This window comes from Trichosurus vulpecula, chromosome 7 (assembly GCF_011100635.1).
Source record: "Trichosurus vulpecula isolate mTriVul1 chromosome 7, mTriVul1.pri, whole genome shotgun sequence".
Classification (NCBI taxonomy): domain Eukaryota; kingdom Metazoa; phylum Chordata; class Mammalia; order Diprotodontia; family Phalangeridae; genus Trichosurus; species Trichosurus vulpecula.
This window is the reverse complement of record NC_050579.1, coordinates 104,805,114-104,826,683: the sequence shown is the minus strand read 5'-3', so window position 1 is coordinate 104,826,683 and position 21,570 is coordinate 104,805,114. Positions and strand designations below refer to the sequence as shown.

Below are 21,570 nucleotides of genomic sequence, written 5' to 3'. Positions count from 1 at the left end.
AACATCAGTAGAGAAAAAGTAGGTATTCACAAGAAATAATCCACAGTAGACTACATCTTTACCATCCCGTAATAGACAGAATGACATAGAGATTACAGTTATAAAAAAGTAACCTTTAGATTCAGCAGAACAAAATGCCATTTTAAAAAATGTTCTCTTTCAACAAGATGTATCTGAACCGTTCATCCATCAGAATTATTCAACATTCTTTAAGAACTATAAGAGAGGTATCTGAACCATTCATCCATCAGAATTATTCAACATTCTTTAAGAACTATAAGAGAGGTAACTGTGTTTGACTAACTGCTGATCAGGTGATACATATCACTTCCAAGTGGGTTTTTTTATGGTTGTTTTTGTTTTTTACATAGGGACAGACAATAAAATGGACAAGTTGAGCCCAGAATTACACAGATGGAGGAGAGTAGGCTAGATTGCCTTTAGGATATTGTAAAGCTCCTTTAATAAGCCCCAGTGAACTTCTTCAGAAACAAAGGTCCATATTTTTAAGATCAGTATTCTACTGATATTTTTATATGACTGAGTCATGGAACTCTGGTCTCTAAAGAATTAAAAATAATGTGTTATATAGAAGGCAAATGGAGTGATGTGTGTGCGGTGGATATGTGTGGTAGCTTCAACATATAACAAAGAACTTCCAAGAAGACCTGGAATAAAGGATGTCATTGGGGAAATGCATAATCCCAAAATGACTATGGACTGGTTCTATGATAACAGATGGATGGATCAAGTGCTCAACTGATCTCCTCCAGATGTCAAGAAAAAGTAAAGAAGGCCTCTGGCACATTGGGTGGGCCCTCTGAGGCTAACAGGGGATGACATGGACAACAGCTCCACATACTAGCTCTGCAAACCTCAGCAAGTCACTTCATTACCCTGAACCCAGTAGGCACTTAATAAATGCTTATTGATTGATTGATTGAACCTTATTTTCCTTATCTGTAAAATCAGGAGGCTGGAATAGGTGGCCTCTAAAGTCCTTCCCTTCTAGCCCTAAAGTTAGGGTTTTACTGCTGCCTGATTTCTTTAAAGCACTGATCCCTCAAGTACATCTTATTGTCTTTATTGTGGGGATGGGGAAGTTTTATTTCCGAATCAACCACCAGGAAATATAGGTATGTTATTGTAGTTAATTTCATGTGAAAACTTTTCCCTTCCTATCATATAGGGTCTACCCAAATCCTTAGCATTTTAGACTTTTTGGACATGCTTAGACATTTAGACTTTTGGGACACCCTGTATCTATACTATGTTTTACCATCATGGTGTCTGAAGAAATAGTTCTGTGATGAAGAAGCAGCTTACTTGCTGGAGCTTAAATTCTGACTAGGCTCCTAGTCCCTAGGTATCTTCTGGACTTAAAGAAAATCTTTGAACCTTATACCTTATGTTTTCTCTTTTGTAAAAAGAGATTAGTGCAGAGTTCAACAAATTTGCTTTGCATGTAGGAGTGGTCCAAGATTTTAAGAGACCGAGAAATATGTTCAATAGTCACATTCCAGAGTGCTTTCAAATGATCAAGCCCGTTTTGGTCCATTTTTAGTTTTAAGCATTTATTCATATAGTTAAAGGAGTGAGGTGGTAGCATAGCAGCCTGACCCACAGCTGAATCTCACAAAAGACTTGGCTTTTCCTTATATTTGATGGGTAACATTCTTCCTCTTTCCAAACTAATGAAGAACTGAAGGGCTCCAGGATAAGAAAGGATAGGAACCAAGGAGCATTTCTGTCTTTTTCCTAAGCAGCTTGGGAAAAGGGTATTGAAGAGAGGAAGTAGGCACCTGTTATCCCATACCAGAAATGGTGCTGAACCATCGTAATAACATGTTTTGGGAGTCAGGGAAGCAGGATTTCAGAGACTGATGTAGGATTGGGAGCTTGCAGAGGGTCCAAGGATGAGATGTTGTTTGTAACGGGCTTCAGCAAAGTCATGATAGGGCAGAAACTAAATTCCCTCCTTTTCCTTCCTTTGCTCCCTACCCAGCATTTACCCTTTCTATTGCTTATCAACACCCACAACCCTCTTATTGGTTTGTTTTTTTTTCTTTTTTGGAGGGGGGAAGGCAGGACAATTGGGCTTAAGTGACTCGTCCAAGGTCACACAGCTAGTGTGTCAGGTGTCTGAGGCCAGATTTGAACTCAGGTCCTCCTGACTCCAGGGCCGGTGCTCTATTCACTGTGCTACCTAGCTGCCCCCACAACCCTCTTATTTACTTTTTTAGGAGGAATATTTACTTTGTTGTGTATATGTGTTGTTCTGTGTATATGTATTGTTCTGTGTGTATGTGTTCTCACCTCTGACACCAAATGGAATGTAAGTTCCTTCGAGCTGTCCATCTCACTATTATGTCATATCTCTTCTCCCTTTTGTGACTAAACTCCTTGAGAAGGCCATCTGTAATTGGTACTTTTACTTCCTTTCCTCTTATTGTCTTCCTAACTCTTTGTAGTCTGGCTTCCAACCTAATCATTCAATTAAAACTGCTCTCTCCAAATTTATCAATGATCTCTTAATGGCCAGATCTAATGGCTTTTTCTTAGTCCTTATCCTTCTTGAGCTCTCTGCAGGCTTTGACTCTGTTGATCACCCATGATACTCTTCCCTCTAGGCTTTTATGACATTACTCTCTCCTGTTTCTCTGGTTGATTACTACTTAGACTTCCTTGCTTGGATCTTCATCGAGTTTGTACCCACTCTTCATGGAGGGGCCCTACAGCTCTGTCCTGGGCCTTTTTCTCTTCTCCTATAGGATTTAATTTGTTGATCTCATAAGTTCCAGGCAGGGGTGGGGAACCTGCAGGCCTCGAGGCCACATGTGTCCTAGGTCCTTGTGTGTGGCTTATTGACTGGGTCCAAATTTTACAGAATAAATCCTTTTATTAAGGGTATTTGTTCAGTGAAGTTTGGATTCATCCAAAGGGCTGCACTTGAGGACCTAGAGGGCCACATGTGGCCTCAAGGCTGCAGGTTCCCCACCTCTGTTCCAGTGGATGCAATTATCGTCTCAATGCAGTTGATTCTCAAATCTTATCCAGCCCTAACTTCTCTCCTGACTTCCAGTCTCACATCTCCCACAGCATATTAAACATCTTGAACTGTCCCATAGACTCTTAAACTCATTGAACTCATTATCTTACTCCCCAGACCCTCCCCTTTCCCTAACTTTCTTACTATAGCTAAGAGAACCACCATCTTCCCAGTTATCCAATCACCTAAATGTTGTCCTCAATTCCTCACTCTCTCTCACCCTCATATCCAATCTATTGCTAAGATCAATCAATTTTACCTCATAGCATCTCTCATACATGCTCCTTCTCTCTCTCTCTCTCTCTCTCTCTCTCTCTCTCTCTCTCTCTATATATATATATATATATATATATATAATCACACACACACACACACACACACACACACGCCTCTCCTCTGATATGTTATCTACCCTGGTGAAGGCCCTTACCACCTCATGCCTGGACTATTGCAGTAGCTTTCTGGTTGGTCTCCCTGCCTCAATTCTCTTCCTTTTCCAATCCATCATCCCTACAGCTGTCAAATCTTTCTAAAGCACAAGTTTGACCATGATAGCCAGCTCCCCCATCCAATAAACTCCAGTGATGCTTTATTACCTCAAAGATCACTCTATCTGGCTTTTAAAGTGCTTCATAACCTGGCAGCTTCCCTCCATTTTAGACTTTTTATACTTTACACCCCTCCATGTATTCTGTGATTCAGACATCGATATTATTCCTTACACGTGAAAATGAGCATTTTCACTGCCTGGATTGTGCTCCCTCTTCAGCTCCCCTTCCTTGTTTCCCTGGCTTCCTTCAAGTCCCACTAACTTTCCACTTTCTGTAAGAAGCCTTTCTCAGCTTCCCATAATGTTAATGCCTTCTCTCTGATTAGCTCCAACAGATCCTGCATCTATCTTGTTTGTACATAGTTGTCACTATGTGAGCTCTTTGAGAACAAGGACTGTTTTTGTCTTTATTTTTATCTCCAGCACTTAGCACAGTGCATAACACACAGAAGGCATTTAATAAATGTTTATTGACTTGTCTTTATATCAAACTCTGTCTGAACTCCAATTCCCTGTGTATTTTCAGGATTTTAGAATAACTTTGTCAACTTATGAATTTAAGAATATTTTTGATAACTATTTCAATAAAATTAGTTTCCTTTGTATTCCTATGTATTTTATTTTATGCATTTAAAAACATTATTTTCAGAAGCAATTCATAGGCTTCACCAGACACTACCAAAAGGCACCATGACACAAAAAAGATTAAGAATTTCTGCCTTATACTTCCTCATCAGTGAAAAGGAACTGATACCAAATTCAACAAATTTGTCTTTATTCATTTATTTTTTGGACTTCGTTTTATCTTTACATCCATAGTGCCTTGCCTAGTACCTGGTATACTGGGTTAATAAATATTTAATACATGGTTATCAAAGTGAATTGGAATCTGAATATGAAGGGAGGGAAAGAATAGCAGAAGGAGGGGAAGGAGATCTGAAGTGGGAGGGGGGAAGCTGGAAACATTTTTGGTGGAAGATGAGGCTTTGGCTGAAACTTGTTGAAAGCCAGAGAATGTAGGAGGAGGAGATGAGGAAGAACATTCCAGGCATGTGGGACAGTCTGTGAAAGTATCCAGAAGAATAATAAGGATGCTAGTGTCACTGATTGTAAAGTGTGGGGGGGGGGCAGGGGGAAGGGGAGGGCAGTGAGGGGGTATAAAGTATAAGAAGACTGGAAAAGTAGGAAGGGCTCTTATAGAGAGATTTCAAAGCATTTATGTTCCTATTATGTTGCTATGCCAGGTGCTAAGGATACAAATTTAAAAAGTGAGGCAATCCCACCCAACCCAATGGGAGCTTATATTCTATCCTAGTAGCATGATTGGGGCGCTAAATGAAAACCTCTCATTTTAATTTATTCTTGACTCTTATTTTGTTTCAGGTTTCGTGGATTTGACACTCCATGATCAGGTCCATCTTCTAGAATGTGCCTGGTTAGAGATCCTCATGATTGGGCTTATCTGGCGCTCAATGGAACATCCAGGAAAACTTTTGTTTGCTCCTAACCTACTACTGGACAGGTGAGTATATTGGCTGCTTTACCCTGTTTCCGTAGCCTCCCTTATCATCAGACTTTGCTCATGAATACCCCAGGCAAGCCAAGAAACTTAACTAAGCTGTTTCATACCTGTCATAAATGGGCAAACTGATATGCAATGTGGCTTGCTCAAGTTTACACAAGAAGCTAAGACAGACTTTTAAGGAAAGCTACTAGGCATCTAAATCATACCGATCACTAAGCCAGCATGTTTTTGTGAAGTTTTCTGCCTCCAGAGCCATGTGGTCTCTTATTCAGATGATGAATCACCTTCTGCTTAATTCAAATAAGTTTTAGCTTTTCATGGGTCCAAACCACTAAAATCTCTGTTTTCCCTCTCTAGTTTCCTGGACAGTTGGATTCTGAGGTTCCTTACAGCTCTAAGATTCTATGAATCTCTCTGTTTCTTTTAGAACATTCAAGATTCTATTTCAATAGACCCTCGGTGAGCTAGCTGGTCTGATACGTATAACCTCTCCAATTCAGAAATAAGTTGTCTATGACTGATTTATCACCAGGTTCCCCATGATTTTGCAGTGCATGATAGGTGAGAAGTAATAGCCTTTCTGAATCTTTCTGACCCCTTAGAGATGGATGTCCCTTTGCCCTAGCTCACCCCTGGGACCCAAATATTGCCCCCCTCCCTGTGCAGGGGAGAAGAGGGACTAGAAAGGGAGGGCCACCAGCTGAGGCCAATGTATGCCCTGAGCACTGCTATAATGTTAGGATTGAGGAGAATTCTGCTGTAGACATCCACAAGTAAGATCTTCACCCTCAGCCAATCCTTAGCCAGGTCTGCCAATGTTTCCTTGCAGTGTGGAGATGACACCTAAGAGAAGTAGATTTTACCAAGATGGAAAGTTGTCTAATCCAGACCTGCAGGTGGGCTATCTACTATCTCGGCATCAGCCTAGCCGAGTCAGAAAGACTTATCAGGCCGATCACAGACAGATGAATGTTTTTCAGTCAGAGCAACTTCTAAAGATCTCTTCATTTGTAGAAAGATTGTAAATATAATTAGTTGAAGGAGTACCCACACTGATGAAGGCAAAGAGCTTTGCCGTATCAAAGTAGAAGGTTTTCTTAAGTATATTAATTTGTTTTACATTACCAAGGGTAACCGCATGGTGTAAGGAATAGAGAGGTGACCTTCAAGCCAAGAACTGGATACAAGTACAGCCTCTGACATTCTGGCTGTGTGACCTGGCAAGTCCCTTTATATTTCTGGGCTCTAGATGGTTCTCTAAGACTATGTTGTTATTCAGCCATTTTTCTTCATGTCTGACTCTCCATTGACCCCATTTCAGGTTTTCTTGGTGAAGATACTGGAGTAGTTTGTCATTTCCTTCCCCAACTCATTTTACAAATGAGGAAACTGAGGCAAACAGGGTTAAGTGACTTGCTCAGGGTCACATGGCTAGTAAGGCTTTCTATCCACTGCACCACCTAACTGCCTGGCAATAGGTAATACATAAACTGATTTGGCCTCCATTCTTCCATAGTTATTCCTATCATCACATAACACCTTTAACAACTTAAAAAAACAAACCATGCACATATATAGTAAAAGTTTACTCCTAATAATAGCAAACATTTATATAGCACTTTGAAGTTTGTAAAATGCTTTACAAATATTGTCTCATTTAGTCCTTACAACAACCCTGGAAGGTAGGGGCTATTTTACCTCCTTTTTCCAGATGAGGAAACTGAGGCTGAAAGAAATTAAATTACTTGCCCAGAGTCACACAGACAGAAAGTTTCTGAGGCAGGATTTGAACTCCAGATTTCTTGACTCCAACTCCAACATGCGATGCACTGTGTCCCCTAGCTACCTACAAAAATTATGCATATACATTTCCCATTGCATTTCATAATGGTGATTTTGATTGATAATAATAACATTTCTTTCGAAGCTGTACAAATCAATGTCCTCGTAAGCCTGGGAAAGAGTTAATTGAGGTATTCTTGTTATCCCCATCTTCCTGATGAGGAAATTGAGATATTAAATGATCTGATTGTGAACACATAGCTAGTGAGTGACCGAGATAAGGTTCAATTCAGATGTCCTAAACCCAAGCTCATCATTCGATCCATTTTACTGTACTGTCTGTTCATATAATAGGGGGAAAAATCCAAATCATTTGACATTTCACATTTACAAATAGCCTTTTATGTGTTCTTGCTTTAGTCATTTTTCACTTGTGTCTGACTCTTTGTGACCTCTTTTGTGGTTTTCTTGGTAAAAACACTAGAGTGGTTCGTCATTTCCTTCTCCAGATCATTTTACAGATGAAGAAACTGAGGCAAACAGGGTTAAGTGACTTGCCCAGGGTCACACAGCTAGCAAATATCTGAAACTGAATTTGAGTCTTCCTGACTACAGGCCCAGCATTCTATCCACTGTGCCACCTAGCATCTAATGTCTTTCATACATTCCTTTTTGCATATTTTGCCTCATACAGCCTTCATACAGAATCACATAGTTGAAAAGGATCTCATAAGCTACTTAATCCCCTAAATAATCCTCTGTGAAACATATTAGTGAAGTGTTCATCCAGCCCTTGCTTGAAGGTCCTATGGGGAGAAGGAACCTACTTCCTTAAAGGGGACCATGCTACCTTTGAGTAGTTCTAATTGTCAGGAAATCCTTCCTGACATAAAGCCTGAACTTTCCACTTCCAAACTTTGATCCATCACTCTTCTTCTGCTCTATGGAACCAAGATAGAATAAATTTCATCCTTCTTCCGTGTCACTGCCCTTCAAAAATTTGAAGACCGTATTCATGTCCCTACTAGCTTCATTCTGAACTTGAAGCTCACTAAAAGCCCAACTATTTTTTCTTCCAAAATTGCTACCTAGCCATCTCTTGTCCATCTTGTACTTGTAAAGCTGATTTTTAAAACTTAAATGTAAGTTTTTTTTTTTTTTTTTAAAGATCAGACTTGTGAGTTCATATTGAATCTTATATTTAAATTCTACTGTATTAAATTTGGTCTAATGTTCTAGTCCAGGGGTGGGGTGCCTGAGGCCTTGAGGCCACACGTGGCCCTCTAGGGTCCTCAAGTGTGGCCCTTTGACTGAATCCAAACTTCACAAAACAAAATCCCTCAAATCCCCAAAAGGATTTCTACTCTGTTAGTTTTTGGAATCCCGATGATCAATTAGTATACGTTATTCCTCCTAGTTCCATATCATCTACAAATTACAAAATACATGCCATCTACGCCTTTATTCAAATCAGTGAGAAAAATGTGCCACACCACAGGACTAAGCACATGTCCTTGGGCATGCCAAATGAACCCTCCTTCCAAGTTGGCATGCTCTTGTTAATGACTTACTCTTTGTGTCTAGCAATTTAAACAGTTTTAAATCTTCTTAATCGATCTATTGTTTAGTCCACATCTTTCCATCTTTTCTACCAGAAACTCAAGAGACTATCAAATGATTTGCTAATGTTTGGATTAATTATATAGGATTATATAAGATTATCTGATTGACCAGCCCAGTGACTGTCAAAAAAAAAAAAAGGACTCAGTTCAATCCCAGAAGACATACTCTTAATTAAGTCATGCTAGCTCTTTGTGATCATTGATTCCATTTCTAGGTGGTCCCTAGCTAGTCCTTTTGAATCTTGATGGGAATAAAAGGCAAACTCACTAGCATATGATTTTCAGTCTCCGTTCTCTTCCTTTTTTGGGAAGGGGTTCATTTGCCTCTCACTAATTCTACAGGAACTTTCTTGTTCTTCACGATCATTCACACCTCACTGACTCAGCAAATACATCTACCAGTTCATTTAGTACCCTAGGATGTATTTTGCCTGGGCTAGGTGACTTGAACTCGAGAAGGAAAGCTAAGTTCTCCCTTCCTATTTTCTTACTCACCTTGAATATCAGTTCACTATTGACCATTTTTGTTCTATCCTTTGTAGTCTAAATAATTCTCTCTGACAAAGAAAACAAAAACTAAATGAGAAATGAGTAGCTCAACCTCTCCATTACCCATTTTTTTGATCCTATGTACCCCAGTCAGTGGCCCTATTCCTTCTTTCATTCTCCTTTCCTCCTTCAATATTGCTAAACAAAATAAAACAAAAAGAGACATCTTTTTTTCATTTTCCTTAGCTTCTCCTGCCAACCACAGCTCATTTTTAGATTAAGTAGTCTTGACATTATTCTTGTGATGCCATGCCACAGGTTTGTATTTATACTCTACTATGTAAACTTGCTTCTTGTCTTCTATATGTATTTTTTAATTTTTAAAATTCATTTTATTAAAGTATTTTGTCTTTATATCATAGTGTTTCCTTCCCAGATTGAAACCACTCATGTGACAAAGAAAAACCATTGACCAAACACATGACTCAGAAACATCTCCCAATGTATATACTATTGTGTCCTAGTAGTCTCCTACTTCTCAGCCATAAGGGAGGGCTCATATTTCATTATCTCTTCATTTTTTTGAGATTACTTAAACCTCAACTGGCTTTAAATTTTTTTCCTTTGTACTCTTCTAGTAATTTCACTTATTATTTTCTTAGTTCTGTTCTCCATCATTTCACACAAATCTCAAATTTTCTGAATTTCTCATATTCACCATCTCTCCATAGGTAAGGGAGAAGGGACTACAGAATGAGATATATCATAGTACATCTGATATATGTTGAAAACATATCTAATAGATGCAAACCAAGGGCTATTGTGAGGCCTGTGGACACATGCTTCAATCCTAACTGCTCTGACTCATACTATTTGGTGTTGTTGAGTCATTTTAGTCATGTCTAACTCTTTGTGTCCCCATTTGGGGTTTTCTTGGCAAAGATGCTGGAGTGGTTTACCATTTCCTTCTCCAGCTCATTTTACAGATGAGGAAACTAAGGCAAGCTGGGTTGAATGACTTGCCCAGGGTCATATAGCCAGTAAATGTCAGAGGCTGGATTTGAACTCAGGAAGATAAGTCTTCCCGACTCTGGGCCCAATACTCTACCTGCTGTGCCACCTAGCTGCCCACCATACTCATTATAGATACCTCTGACAGGCAGTATGACATAATAGGAACCATAGTCTGGATCGGGAAGACCTCTGAGTTCGAAATGGCTGTGTGACACTAGGTGACTCTCTACAATTGGAAATTACAGAATAATTGCTGATCTGCATTGGTAGAGAGAGTTTCTTCACCTGGAGTACTTGATAACAATGAAATCACAGGTCTGAGCATAAGTAGAGCCCATTTTCTGAAATGAACTATTAGTGGACTTCTATAGCACCCTTCTTTAAAAAAAGAATGATACTGAATTAGACCTACTTGTTCTCTATTTTTCTCTTTTATTCTCTGAGTATCTGGTTTGATAGGAAGAGCATGCCCTTCCTGACATATTAGGGCTAAAAGCTCCAATTTTACTCAGCCTGAAGTATATCAGGAAGCTGGAAGATGGACATTATGTTTGGTTTTCTGCTTTTCTTCCAAAAATATTTATAACCTTGGTGACTTTGAGATCTCATGGCATTTTCTTGACTATTTTAAGGGAACTATTATAAAGATGTCTTGCTTTGAAAGTCTCACCATGTTTGCCATGAAGTCCAGGGCTTTCACATTCATCTGGGCTAGGATACTGCTTTGAACATTGACGCTGTGTCCAGATATCACCTCCTCTTGATAGGAGGACTTACAATTGTTTAGGAATGAGAAAATGGTGGGAGACAAATGGAAACTCTGGTGCTTTTAACCAGGTCTTCATTCCTTATGAAAGCTGCTGTCTCAATGATTGTGCAAAGAATAATTTATTATTTTGTGCTTGTATCCACTGTGACAAGCATGGTGTCTTGCATATGTAGGTGCATGTCAAATCCTTGTTGGACTGAGTTGAACTAAAAGTTCCACTTATAAAGCAGATAGAGTTTCCTTTGGAGTTTAGTCTACCGGTTCGGTTTCCTTTTAACCTCCTTTTATATACATTGTCAGTGGCTCATTACAAGGCTGTGAGAGGGAAGACTTTACTCTCTCATGTCTTGGAGTCACTGAAATGAGAAGATTGACAAATGAGTTTTAATGACATAGAAAATATAGCATCTGGTGGGTCTTCCTCCTATTCAAGTTCCTTGAGGGTGCAGGTTATGCAGTACCCAGCTTGGCACCAAACACACAGTAGCCATGAATGTTTGTCGAATGATCAATAGATATGTAGGTCATTAACATTGATTTTCTTTTTCTTTTCCTTGTGCTTATTAAAGCTTCTATCTGATGTATTCTGCAGTGACCACTCATAGGATAACAGGTTTAGTTCTAGAAGGGACCTTGAAGTCCAACCTACTCATTTTATAAATGAAGTGAGACCTAGAAAGGTTAAGTAACTTGGTTAAGGTCACACAGGTAATATTAGTAGAGTCAAGATCCAGACCTAGGACTTTTTATTCCAAAGCCATTAGGCTTTCCAATGAACTAAATTAACTTTCTTGGTAAGCATTCTATAATATAATTTTATACAATGAGTTTTACTATTTTTTTTGTTATGATTAGCTTACTCATAATTCTTAGGTCTTCCTTACATCCTACAGCAGTAAGTTATAAGCATGTAGTGTATCCATATATTTCTTTGAAAACCAAGGAATGATGGGGGGTTGGGGTCATTGTGAAATATAAATTAAGGACTACATTAATTTTTTGCATGTATATTTGTATTTGTGTGTAAGAGTGGAGTTGAAATCATCCCATTTTACTCTGGTGTCTTGACGAGATGAAAAGACTTTTTGACTGAATTAAATAATCAGACCTGAGTGTGAATAGGGCCTGTATATCACCTTGAATCATCAAAAAGTTTTGGCACCCAGTCAAGATTACAGAGTCAAATGGAGTGGTTTCTACCCCACACTTAGATGTGTTAATATGAAGAAAGCACAGGAGAAAAAGAATCCATGTGAAATTAAAAAGGAAAAGAAGAAAAATACTTTTGAGTTAGTAAAATCCCTGTTCAGCCTACCTCTTAATACTGGCCTTTAATCATTTGGTGTGTTTTGGCACCAGAAAACATAAAATATTTTCTCTGCATAGTCTAGGAATGCATCTCTTCACTCTGATTTGCCTGAATGCTCATGATGGAAAAATATAGGAGGAAACAGAAACAAAAGTGTTCATGATGTCTCTTTTCTTGTGGGATCTCCTAGCTGCTGCAGAAATAAAATTTATGGTGGCTGGAAGGCAAATGCCATTTTTGAGGAAACCATCTAAATTGCCTGTTCAGTTCATCCAATTTCCAAGGGACTGTCTCATTCTGAACTGCTGGCACCATCAGCGCTAACAAATTCTGAGAAATATTTATGGATCGCCCAATGGAGCCAAAGCCTCTCTCTAGGCTGCCCTTTCCTCTCAGAGGAAACACTGTTCCTCCAATCAAAAAGCAGAGACCAATTTGACAAGCAGAATGTTCTCTCCACCACAGTCTCTGTTAACAGAATGTTGTTAATGTAGCTCTTTCCCCAGCCCTCCCCATCATGAGGCAAGTTCCTGGGCTGTGCCTGCAGGAAATACTCTTGGACAACAGAAACCTCTTTTACTCGTAAGAATGGAATACTAATAAGTTTCTGCCTTAGGAGAAAAACAGGTTGTTGTAGCTGAGAGAACATTTCTTCTGCTCTTCCAAATAATATTCTCTTTTCTGATGACAAATTTGTTTTTAACTGGAAAGTAATGTTTTCTAGAAATATGAGCATTTTTACTTAAAGTTTGCTTTTTTTTTTTTTTGGTGGGGCGAGGGAGGAATGTTTCCTGCAGCATTAAAGAGAAAAAAATATTCAAATGATAGAATTCTTTAGAAACACCTCATTTCATTAAACTTTAAACCCCTGACCATGTCTAACATTCTTTTTTCATATAAAAGAAATATATGTAGATTATTTTCAGGTTTATAGCAGAAAACTAAGACTGTGGCTCTGATAATTAGTTCATGGGGCAGTGAGGTGGTACAATGGATAGAGCTCTAGGACTTTGGAATTTGTTTTTATATCTAGGACAGGAATTTGTGTTTATATCTGACCTCAGATACTTACTAGCTGTGTGACCCTGGGCAAGTCATTTAAGAATGTTTGCCTCAGTTTCCTCATTTGTAAAATGAGCTGGAGAAGGAGATGTAAAACTACTCCAGTATCTTTGCCAAGAAAACCCCAAATGAGTTCATGAAGAGTTGGACATGACTGCAACAACAGAACAACAAAATTAGTTCATGAATGCAGGGTAAAATGAATCAGCATTTATTAAGCTCTTACTATGTGACAGGGTAAAGTGAATTAGCACTTTTTAAGCTCTTATTATGTGCTAGGCACTATGGCGGCAGCTGACAAAACAATGACAAAAGTACAATACACAAACACACACACACACACACACACACACACACACACACATATACATATAACCTGAGTGCAGTCAATAAGTACTCTTAAATACCTACTATGTGACAGATACTGGACTAAGTGCCAGGGAACCGAAGAAAGGCAAAAACTATCCCTGTATTCAAAGATCTTAGAATTTAATGGGAAAGACAACATGAAAACAACTACATACAAATTAGATATTTAAATGAGATAAACAAAAAGAGAGGAATGTAGAAGCTGGTACTTGAGCTAAATCTTAAAAGTAACTCAGAATTCTAAGCGGTAAGAGGTTAAGGTAGGAATGGGGCCAGGTTATAAAGGGTTTTAAAAGCCAAACAAATGATTTAGTATTTGATCTTGGAGGTCATAGGGAGTCATTGGAGTTTATTGAGTGGGGGTGGGGGGTGGGGTGACATAAATTTGACAACTGAGTGGAAGATGGACTGAAATGGGAAGAGACTTGAGGCAGGAAGACCAAAGATAAGGCAATTATAATAGTGTCGGAGTGAGGTGGTGAAGGTCCACACCTGGATGGTGGTCCTAGAACAGAAAGGGACCTATGGCAGACATGTTGCAAAGGTAGAAACAACAGGATTTGACAATAGATTGGATATGTGGAGTGAGTGTGAGTGAGGAATTAAGAGTGACATTTAGGTATATGCAGTAAGTATATAAATGTATATACACACACAAATATGTATACATATCCATACACACATAAATAAATATGAGATAATTGAAGAGAGATCTAAGGGGTGGGGAGAGGTTGAAAGAAATATTTCTTGAAGGAGGTGGTACTTAAACTGAAACTGGAAGAATACAAAGAATTTTCCAAAGTTGAGATGAGAAAGTGAATTTCAGACATAAGGAACAGCCTGCAGGGGTGGGAAACCTGGACAGAACAAATCTCTTTAATAAAAGGCTTTGTTCTGTAAAACTTGGACTCAGTCAAAGGGCTGCACTTGAGGACCTAGAGGGCCACATGTGGCCTTGAGGCTGCAGGTTCCCCACCCCTGAACTAGGGCAAAGGCCCAGACACAGGTGAGGGAATGGATGTCCTCTGTTAGAAGCAAGAAAAGAAAGCAGGGCAGGAAGAGGACTAATGTATAAAAAGCCTGGAATGAGAGGTTGGGGACAGGTTGTGAATGGTCATAAATGTCAGATGGAAATTTATATGCAATTTTACAGGCAATAAGGAACCACTGGTTCAAGTACGAAAATGACTTGGTCAGAGCTGTAGAAGGAAGTCAGGGGCCTCACTAGCCTATCTATTGGCTCCCACCCTGGGCAGAATCAGAATTTTGGATAAAGTCCTGGAAACATATCTGATAATTGATTGAGTCATCCATTTCTGTTGGGTTTATTATCCTGGCATATGATTCAGTTCAAGGTATGACCGGGGTAAATTTTGAAACTATGTCTCTCCATGTTTGCGAATTAAGCCCTTTTGTATAATATCATACATTGGAATGTAACTCCTGTCTCAAAGCCCATTAGTATATGACTCTCCCCTTACTGGTGGAGATGAAGGGACAAGGTCTCTTCCACTCCCATCAACTCCACCCTATGCCTCATGCAGAGCAGGGCACTCATTTATAGGAATGAGAGTCCCACTTTGGGACAGGGGTTATAGGAGGATTCACACCTTCCTGTAATGTGTGAGGTATAAGACAAAACAAATACCTACAAGCTACGACAAATGGTATTTCTGAAACTGAAAGTATGTACAGTTGGACATAATTTCTTTGGGAGCTTCCTTTAAATGCACTCCTGCTGCCTTCCTACAGTACCTTGTGTGTCTTTTCCTGGTCTCTGCTCTGCCTCCCCTGTTAAGTGAATAAGAAACTAGAGATTGCAAAGGAACAGAATGATGGTGGAAAGAGGAGAAATAGATACAAATGTCTGATTGAAGTCATCACCATATTAGTCATGAAGTAAATTACTACAGGAGTTTCAGGAAAAGTCAGTTTGAGTAATAAACAAATCAGGCTGGCCTTTATGAGTCTGCTGTTCAATGCCAAATAAGAATTTGGAAGGAGATCATTTTTATAAGTCAAGAGTTTTCTTGACAACAAGTCCTAAAATTCAGTCCACAGTACACTTGACACAAATCTCCTAAAGAGTAAAAGACATTATTCCAACGGAAGAATTAATCTTACAAAGGAGGTTAATAAGATTTTTCTTAAATTTTAATATATTACCTTATTTCTATTTTTGCCATTTTCAATTGAACATTAATTAAATTGATCTAGCTAAAATACAGGCTAAATAAGAGAGCAAAGCCTAATTTAAGAACCTCTTAATATATATGAATTGGCACACTACTCAGAGACAACTAAATCCCCCTCTGTCACCCTACCACCTTTGTTTTATCTGTTTTGAACAGAGCTATCTCCCCTCTAGGGAATATTAGTATAGTAGTCATTTACTTTTGCTCTAACAATCAAGGAAAGTATAACACTTCCCTGACTGCTGTTTCAAAATATGGTCATTAAGGCATTACAACTCTACTATGACATTTCATATCCCCCACTGAAATTTTAGAGGAGGAGCCACTAGACTCAGCACTGACTCCCTGGATCCCTACACAGCTCTCCTTGGTCTCTCCTCTCTTCCCTCACTAGCTCTTCCCACCCCCACCTTCCCCCCAACCCCAGCTCAGCCTCTACTCCTCACCAGGACTACTCAGTGCTTACCTCTGAGTTACTCTGCTCAATTCAGCTCAATGCCTTCTGCCCTTCCAGCTGGTTTCCCTCAACTCCATTCCTATGGACTTTTCTTGTAATGTTATTTTGTCTAACAACATGTTTTCCTGGAAACAATGAACAAAGTTAGTCAGAGTGCATCTGCACCTCACTTCATGAATTTTTCAAGGTGATATCCAGTCTGTGCCGATTTAGATAGGCATCTGTTCCTTTTGGATGCAGCTACATGCTGATTTGCCAGATTTATTCTACATGGTCCATTTTTATTTTATCTTTCTCTCATTTTCTGGCAGGAGAGAAGTTCTGTTTGAAGACTTACACCTGCTTCGTACTCAGAATTTACATATTGGGAATGAACCTTTGCCCCTAAAGTATTGCATTTAATTTGTCTCCCAAAAAGAAGTTTCTAAAATATATGATTATAAAAGAGCATTTAGCTCATCAGTACCACAGGGAAATCATCAAAGAGCTTAGCACACAAACTAGATTCACAAAAAAAAATTCTGACTTTGAAACATTGCTTATACTGTTTGCGTAGTCATTTCCCTATTTCCACAATTCCTTATTTTATGAGGGAATGGAAGGTCGGTTTGAATGAAATGAAGTCAATATGTTTATTTGCTCTGTCTACTACAAGCTAAAGTTGCCTTTTAGCTTCATGGCTATGTGGTCCTGTGGTCTGGAATGAAGTCCTCAATCCTACTCTGGCATGACTGGTTTGTTTCCTCTTAAGCTTTGTGGGTTAATAGAAAGGATAATATTAATCTTATAAAACCAATTTATTGATCATACTAATTCTTCTCTCCCTCACAGAGGAAGTAATAGGCAGTTCAAAAATGTATACAATTGCAACCATTGTCTTTATGTTGTGAGGGACATTTCCCTCTTCTCACCTTAAATGCTATGACTCTTACTCTTACCAGGGCCATTGAAGGGAGGGCAGTCACAGTAATTAGATTCCTTGCAGCAACTTGAAACAGAAACTCAGAAATCTCACTTCTGGCTGTATCTTTTCAAGAGGTCAAAGATAGAAAAAAAGATCTAATGTATTTCAAAATACATATAATGACAGTTTTTGCTGTAGCAAAACACAAGAAACAAAGTGTGCTATATGAATGGAGAAAGGCTAAATTTATCAATCAAGCAATAAGGATTTAATTAGCATTGCTATGTGCCAGTCACTGTGCTAAAAACTAGATGAATTTTGGTACCTGAATGTAATGGGATTCCATTCTGTCATAAGAAATGTTGACTATGAGGAATTCTAAGAAACATAACATTTTTGAACTGATGCAGAGTGAATTAAGCAGAAGCAGGAAAACTATATATGACTACAATAAAACAAAAAATAACACTAAAACAAATCCTGTGTAATTGTAATAACCGATTTTGGTTCTGGACAAGAAAAGAAGAAACACTTCTTTCGTTGGAGAGGCAAGAGATTCTAGGTGGTGAATACTGAACAAACTATTCAGATGCATTTTCTGAGTCAGTTAGGTTCATTGAATTGCTTTTTTTTTTACACAGAAAAGTTCGTTGAGTAGTGGTAAGTGGTGGGTACAGGGAGTATATCTGCAAATGACTATAATGTTTTTTAAAAAGCACTAATAAAATTTAAAAATAAACAGACAGTTGCATTTAGGAGACCATCTGGTCAAACCATAGAGTTCTGGAATGGGATTCCAGGGAAAGTGCTCATTTGGCCTTCTTTAAGTCCATGCTTATGGGAAATTGTTTCTGGCTATTGAAAGCTGAACTTGTTCTTCTAAAGGGGGAGTCATCTTATTCTTTGGATGCTGTTAAACTGCCCTGGGAAATTGGGGAGGAAGGTGAAATGAAGCTTTTTTTAAAAATTCCATTTCTAAGGAAAATTTAGAACCAATTTAAGGGAAGTTCAAGATGGAAAATACTGAAGATTATTCTGTTAATTTAATTATATAATAGAACCCCCCATAAAATTACATACTCAACAGTTGAGTTTTTTTTTTATGAGGCAAGTTTATCTTAGATTTCATCCAAAGGTAGTTTCTGAAGTACCAAAGGATGCATTATAAAATGTTCACATGGCATGGGGTGGACCAGGGATGGTCAAGTAGAGAATAAAATTGAAGAAGATGAGGAGCTCACTTATTTTAAAAATGATATATTTTATATTGTATTCATTTCAAATATATCTCTCTTCTGTCTCCTACCACCAAAGCCATCCCTTGTCAAAAATAAATGAATAAAAGGATTTAGAAAGAGGAGGGAAAAAAACAATTTGGAAAAATGAACAAACACACCCAATATGCCTAACAGTATCAGCAACATTCTACATGCATAGTTTCCCCACCTCTTCAATGAATGGATGGAAGTGCATTCAAAAAAAATCTTCTCCATGGTGAAGCTTCATTACAATTTCATTCACTCAGTTTTACTTTGTTGTTCTTTCTATTTACATTGTTATGGCCATTGTTTATATTGTTTCCTACCTCTGCCTACTTCATTTTGTACCAATTCATACAAGTCTTTCCTTGCTTCTCAAAATTTTTCATGTTTATCTTTCCTTATGGCTCAGCAATATTATGTTATCTTAATGTACCACTATCTGTTTTGCTATTTACCAATTGATCATCATCTACTTTGTTTTCAATTCTTTGCTTTTACAGGGCAGGAAAATGCTGCTATGAATATTTTCTTATACATGGAAACTTACATCTTTAACATCCTTAAGGTATATGCCCAACAACAGAATCTCTGAGTCAAAGAGAAGAGACATATTAGTTACCTGGTTGGCATAATTCCAAATTGTTTTCCAGAATGGTTGAATCAATTCGTATCTGTACCAAAAAACATTTGAATATGCCTGTTTTTTCACAGTCTCTCTAACATTGAATTTTTCTATCATTTGTCATTTATCTATTTTAAGATTTTTAGATAAAACATCAGAGCTGCTTTAATGTGTATTTCTCTTAATATTAGTGATTTAGAGCAATACTTTATCTGGTCATTAATCATTTGAAGTTCTTATTTTGAAAACTTTTTTGTCCATATCCTTTGATCCATTGGACAATAAGTGTTGATCTTAAGCATTTGTGTTAATTTCCTATATATTTTAGGTATCAGACTCTTAATAGAGATATTTGATTGAAAAATTTTTCCTGGTTGATGGCTTTCCTTCTTAACCTAGCCACCTTGCTTTCTTTATTTCTTTAAAGTGTATTTTGTAGTCATATTTCTATGTCTTGAGTGTATTTTGGTATGTTGCTCCCAGAGTAAAAAAAAGTGTAGTCATTTCTAATGAAATTATTCTTCTCTACAATAGCTTCCTGGACTTTGTTTCTGTTACATGGAAATACCAATACAAATAATTTTTCAAATTAATTAATTAATTAATTAATTTTTTGCTTTTGACATTCACTTTTATAAGGTATTGAGTTCTAAATTTACTCCCCTTTCTCCTCTCCCCCCTTCCCAAGATGGCATGCAATCTGATATAGGCTATACATGTACAATCATATTAAATATATTTCCACATTAGTCATGTTGTAAAGAAGAATTAGAACCAAGGGGGAAAACCATGAGAAAGGAAAAACAAAAAACAAACAAAAGAAAGAAAATAGTATCCTTCAATCTTCATTCAGACTCCATAGTTCTTCCTCTACATGTGGATAGCATTTTCCATCATGAGTCTTTTGGAATTGTCTTAGATCATTGCATTGCTGAGAAGAGCTAAGTCTTTTTCAAAATCAGTCATCAAATAATGTTGCTGTTACCGTGTACACTGTTCTCCTGATTCTGCTCACTTCACTCAGCATCCGTTCATGCAAGTCTTTCTAGGTTTTTCTGAAATCTTCCTGCTCATCATTTCTCGTGGAACAATAGTATTCCATTACATTCATATATTACTACTTCTTCAGCCATTCCCCAGTTGATGGGCAGCCCCTCAATTTCCAATTTTTTTGCCACCACAAAAAGAGCTGCTATAAATATCTTTGTACATGTGGGTCCTTTTCCCTTTTCAATGATCTCTTTGGAATACAGGCCTAGTGGTATTGCTGGATCATTATGCCCTTTGGGCATAAATACTAATGATTTTTGTGGATTTAGTTTTTATGATGCTATTTTATACTAGGGCTATTACATTCTCTTGGTTCCTTTATTCATTCTCTGGGGTTTTCCAAGCAAATCAGAATGTCATATGCAAATGGGAATAATTTTGTCTCCTATTTGCAAATATTTATGCCTTTAATTTTTTTAATGTTATCTTATTAATATCACTAGCATTTAAAAATTATGTCAACTAATAACACATTTCTATACTTATTTGTAAAACCTCTAAGTTTTCCCCATTGCAAATAGTGCTAGCTTTTGGTTTCATTTATATATGCTTTTTTATTGTATTAAAATGGCTCCTTTGCCTGTGTTTTCAGGGCTTTTAGGATAAATGACCAAATTTTACTTTCCGAGCAATCAGCCAATTTAGAAGTGTTTCCTAGGGCGGAGCCAAGATGGCGGCTAGTAAGCAGGAACTAGTGTGAGCTCCGTACCAAGTCCCTCAAAAACCTATAAAAAATGGCTCTGAACCAATTCTAGAACAGCAGAACCCACAAAACAGCAGAGGGAAGCAGGGCTCCAGCCCAGGACAGCCTGAATGGTCTCTGGGTGAGGTCTATCCCACACAGAGCTGGGAGCTGGGAGCTGGGAACAGAGTGGAGCAGAACCCAGCCTGAATGGCATGGACCATCCAGACCAGAAGCTGGGTGAAGGGGGCCCTAGAGCCCTGAATCAGTGAGCTGCAGCAGTTACCAGACTCCTTAACCCACAAACACCAAAGACTGCGGAGAAGGTTAGTGGGAAAAGCTGTGGGAGTAGAAAGAGTTCATGGTTAGGCTTCCAGCCCCGGGGGCAGCGGAGGTGGGGCAGCTACAGCTGTTGTTACTTCCGGCTCCAGGCCCACCTGGTGGGAGGAATTAAGTGGTGGATCAGAGCAGGAGTGCACCACGGGGGCCTGCTGAAGATCTAAGCCCAGTTCGGGTTGGGGGTTGGGTAAGGAGCAGTGCTGGTGTGCTAGAGCTGGCACCTCCCCCCCAAACATGGAACATAGAACTCTCTAGTCTACAAGCAGTCATACCCCACTGAAAAACTCAAAGGTCAAGTTAGTTGGTTGGGAATATGGCCAGGCAGCGAAAACGCACCGAGATTCAGTCTCAGACTTTGCATTCTTTCTTTGATGACAAACAAGACCAAAACATACAGCCTAAAGAAGTCAATAAAGTGCAAGAGCCTACACCAACAGCCTCCAAGAAAAACATGAACTGGTCCCAGGCCATGGAAGAGCTCAAAAAGGATTTGGAAAAGCAAGTTAGAGAAGTAGAGGA

The 21,570-nt window shown here is 38.5% G+C and overlaps 1 protein-coding gene across 2 annotated transcripts in view; it reads left to right on the top strand.

Moving 5' to 3' along the window:
• Positions 1-21,570, top strand: part of ESR1 (estrogen receptor 1) — a 454,084-nt gene that overhangs the window by 358,578 nt on the left and 73,936 nt on the right. For both annotated transcript variants that reach the window (XM_036767141.1, XM_036767140.1), the window contains one exon: positions 4,983-5,121. In XM_036767141.1, the coding sequence (XP_036623036.1) occupies positions 4,983-5,121 (139 nt within the window). The remainder of the gene's footprint in view (positions 1-4,982; positions 5,122-21,570) is intronic.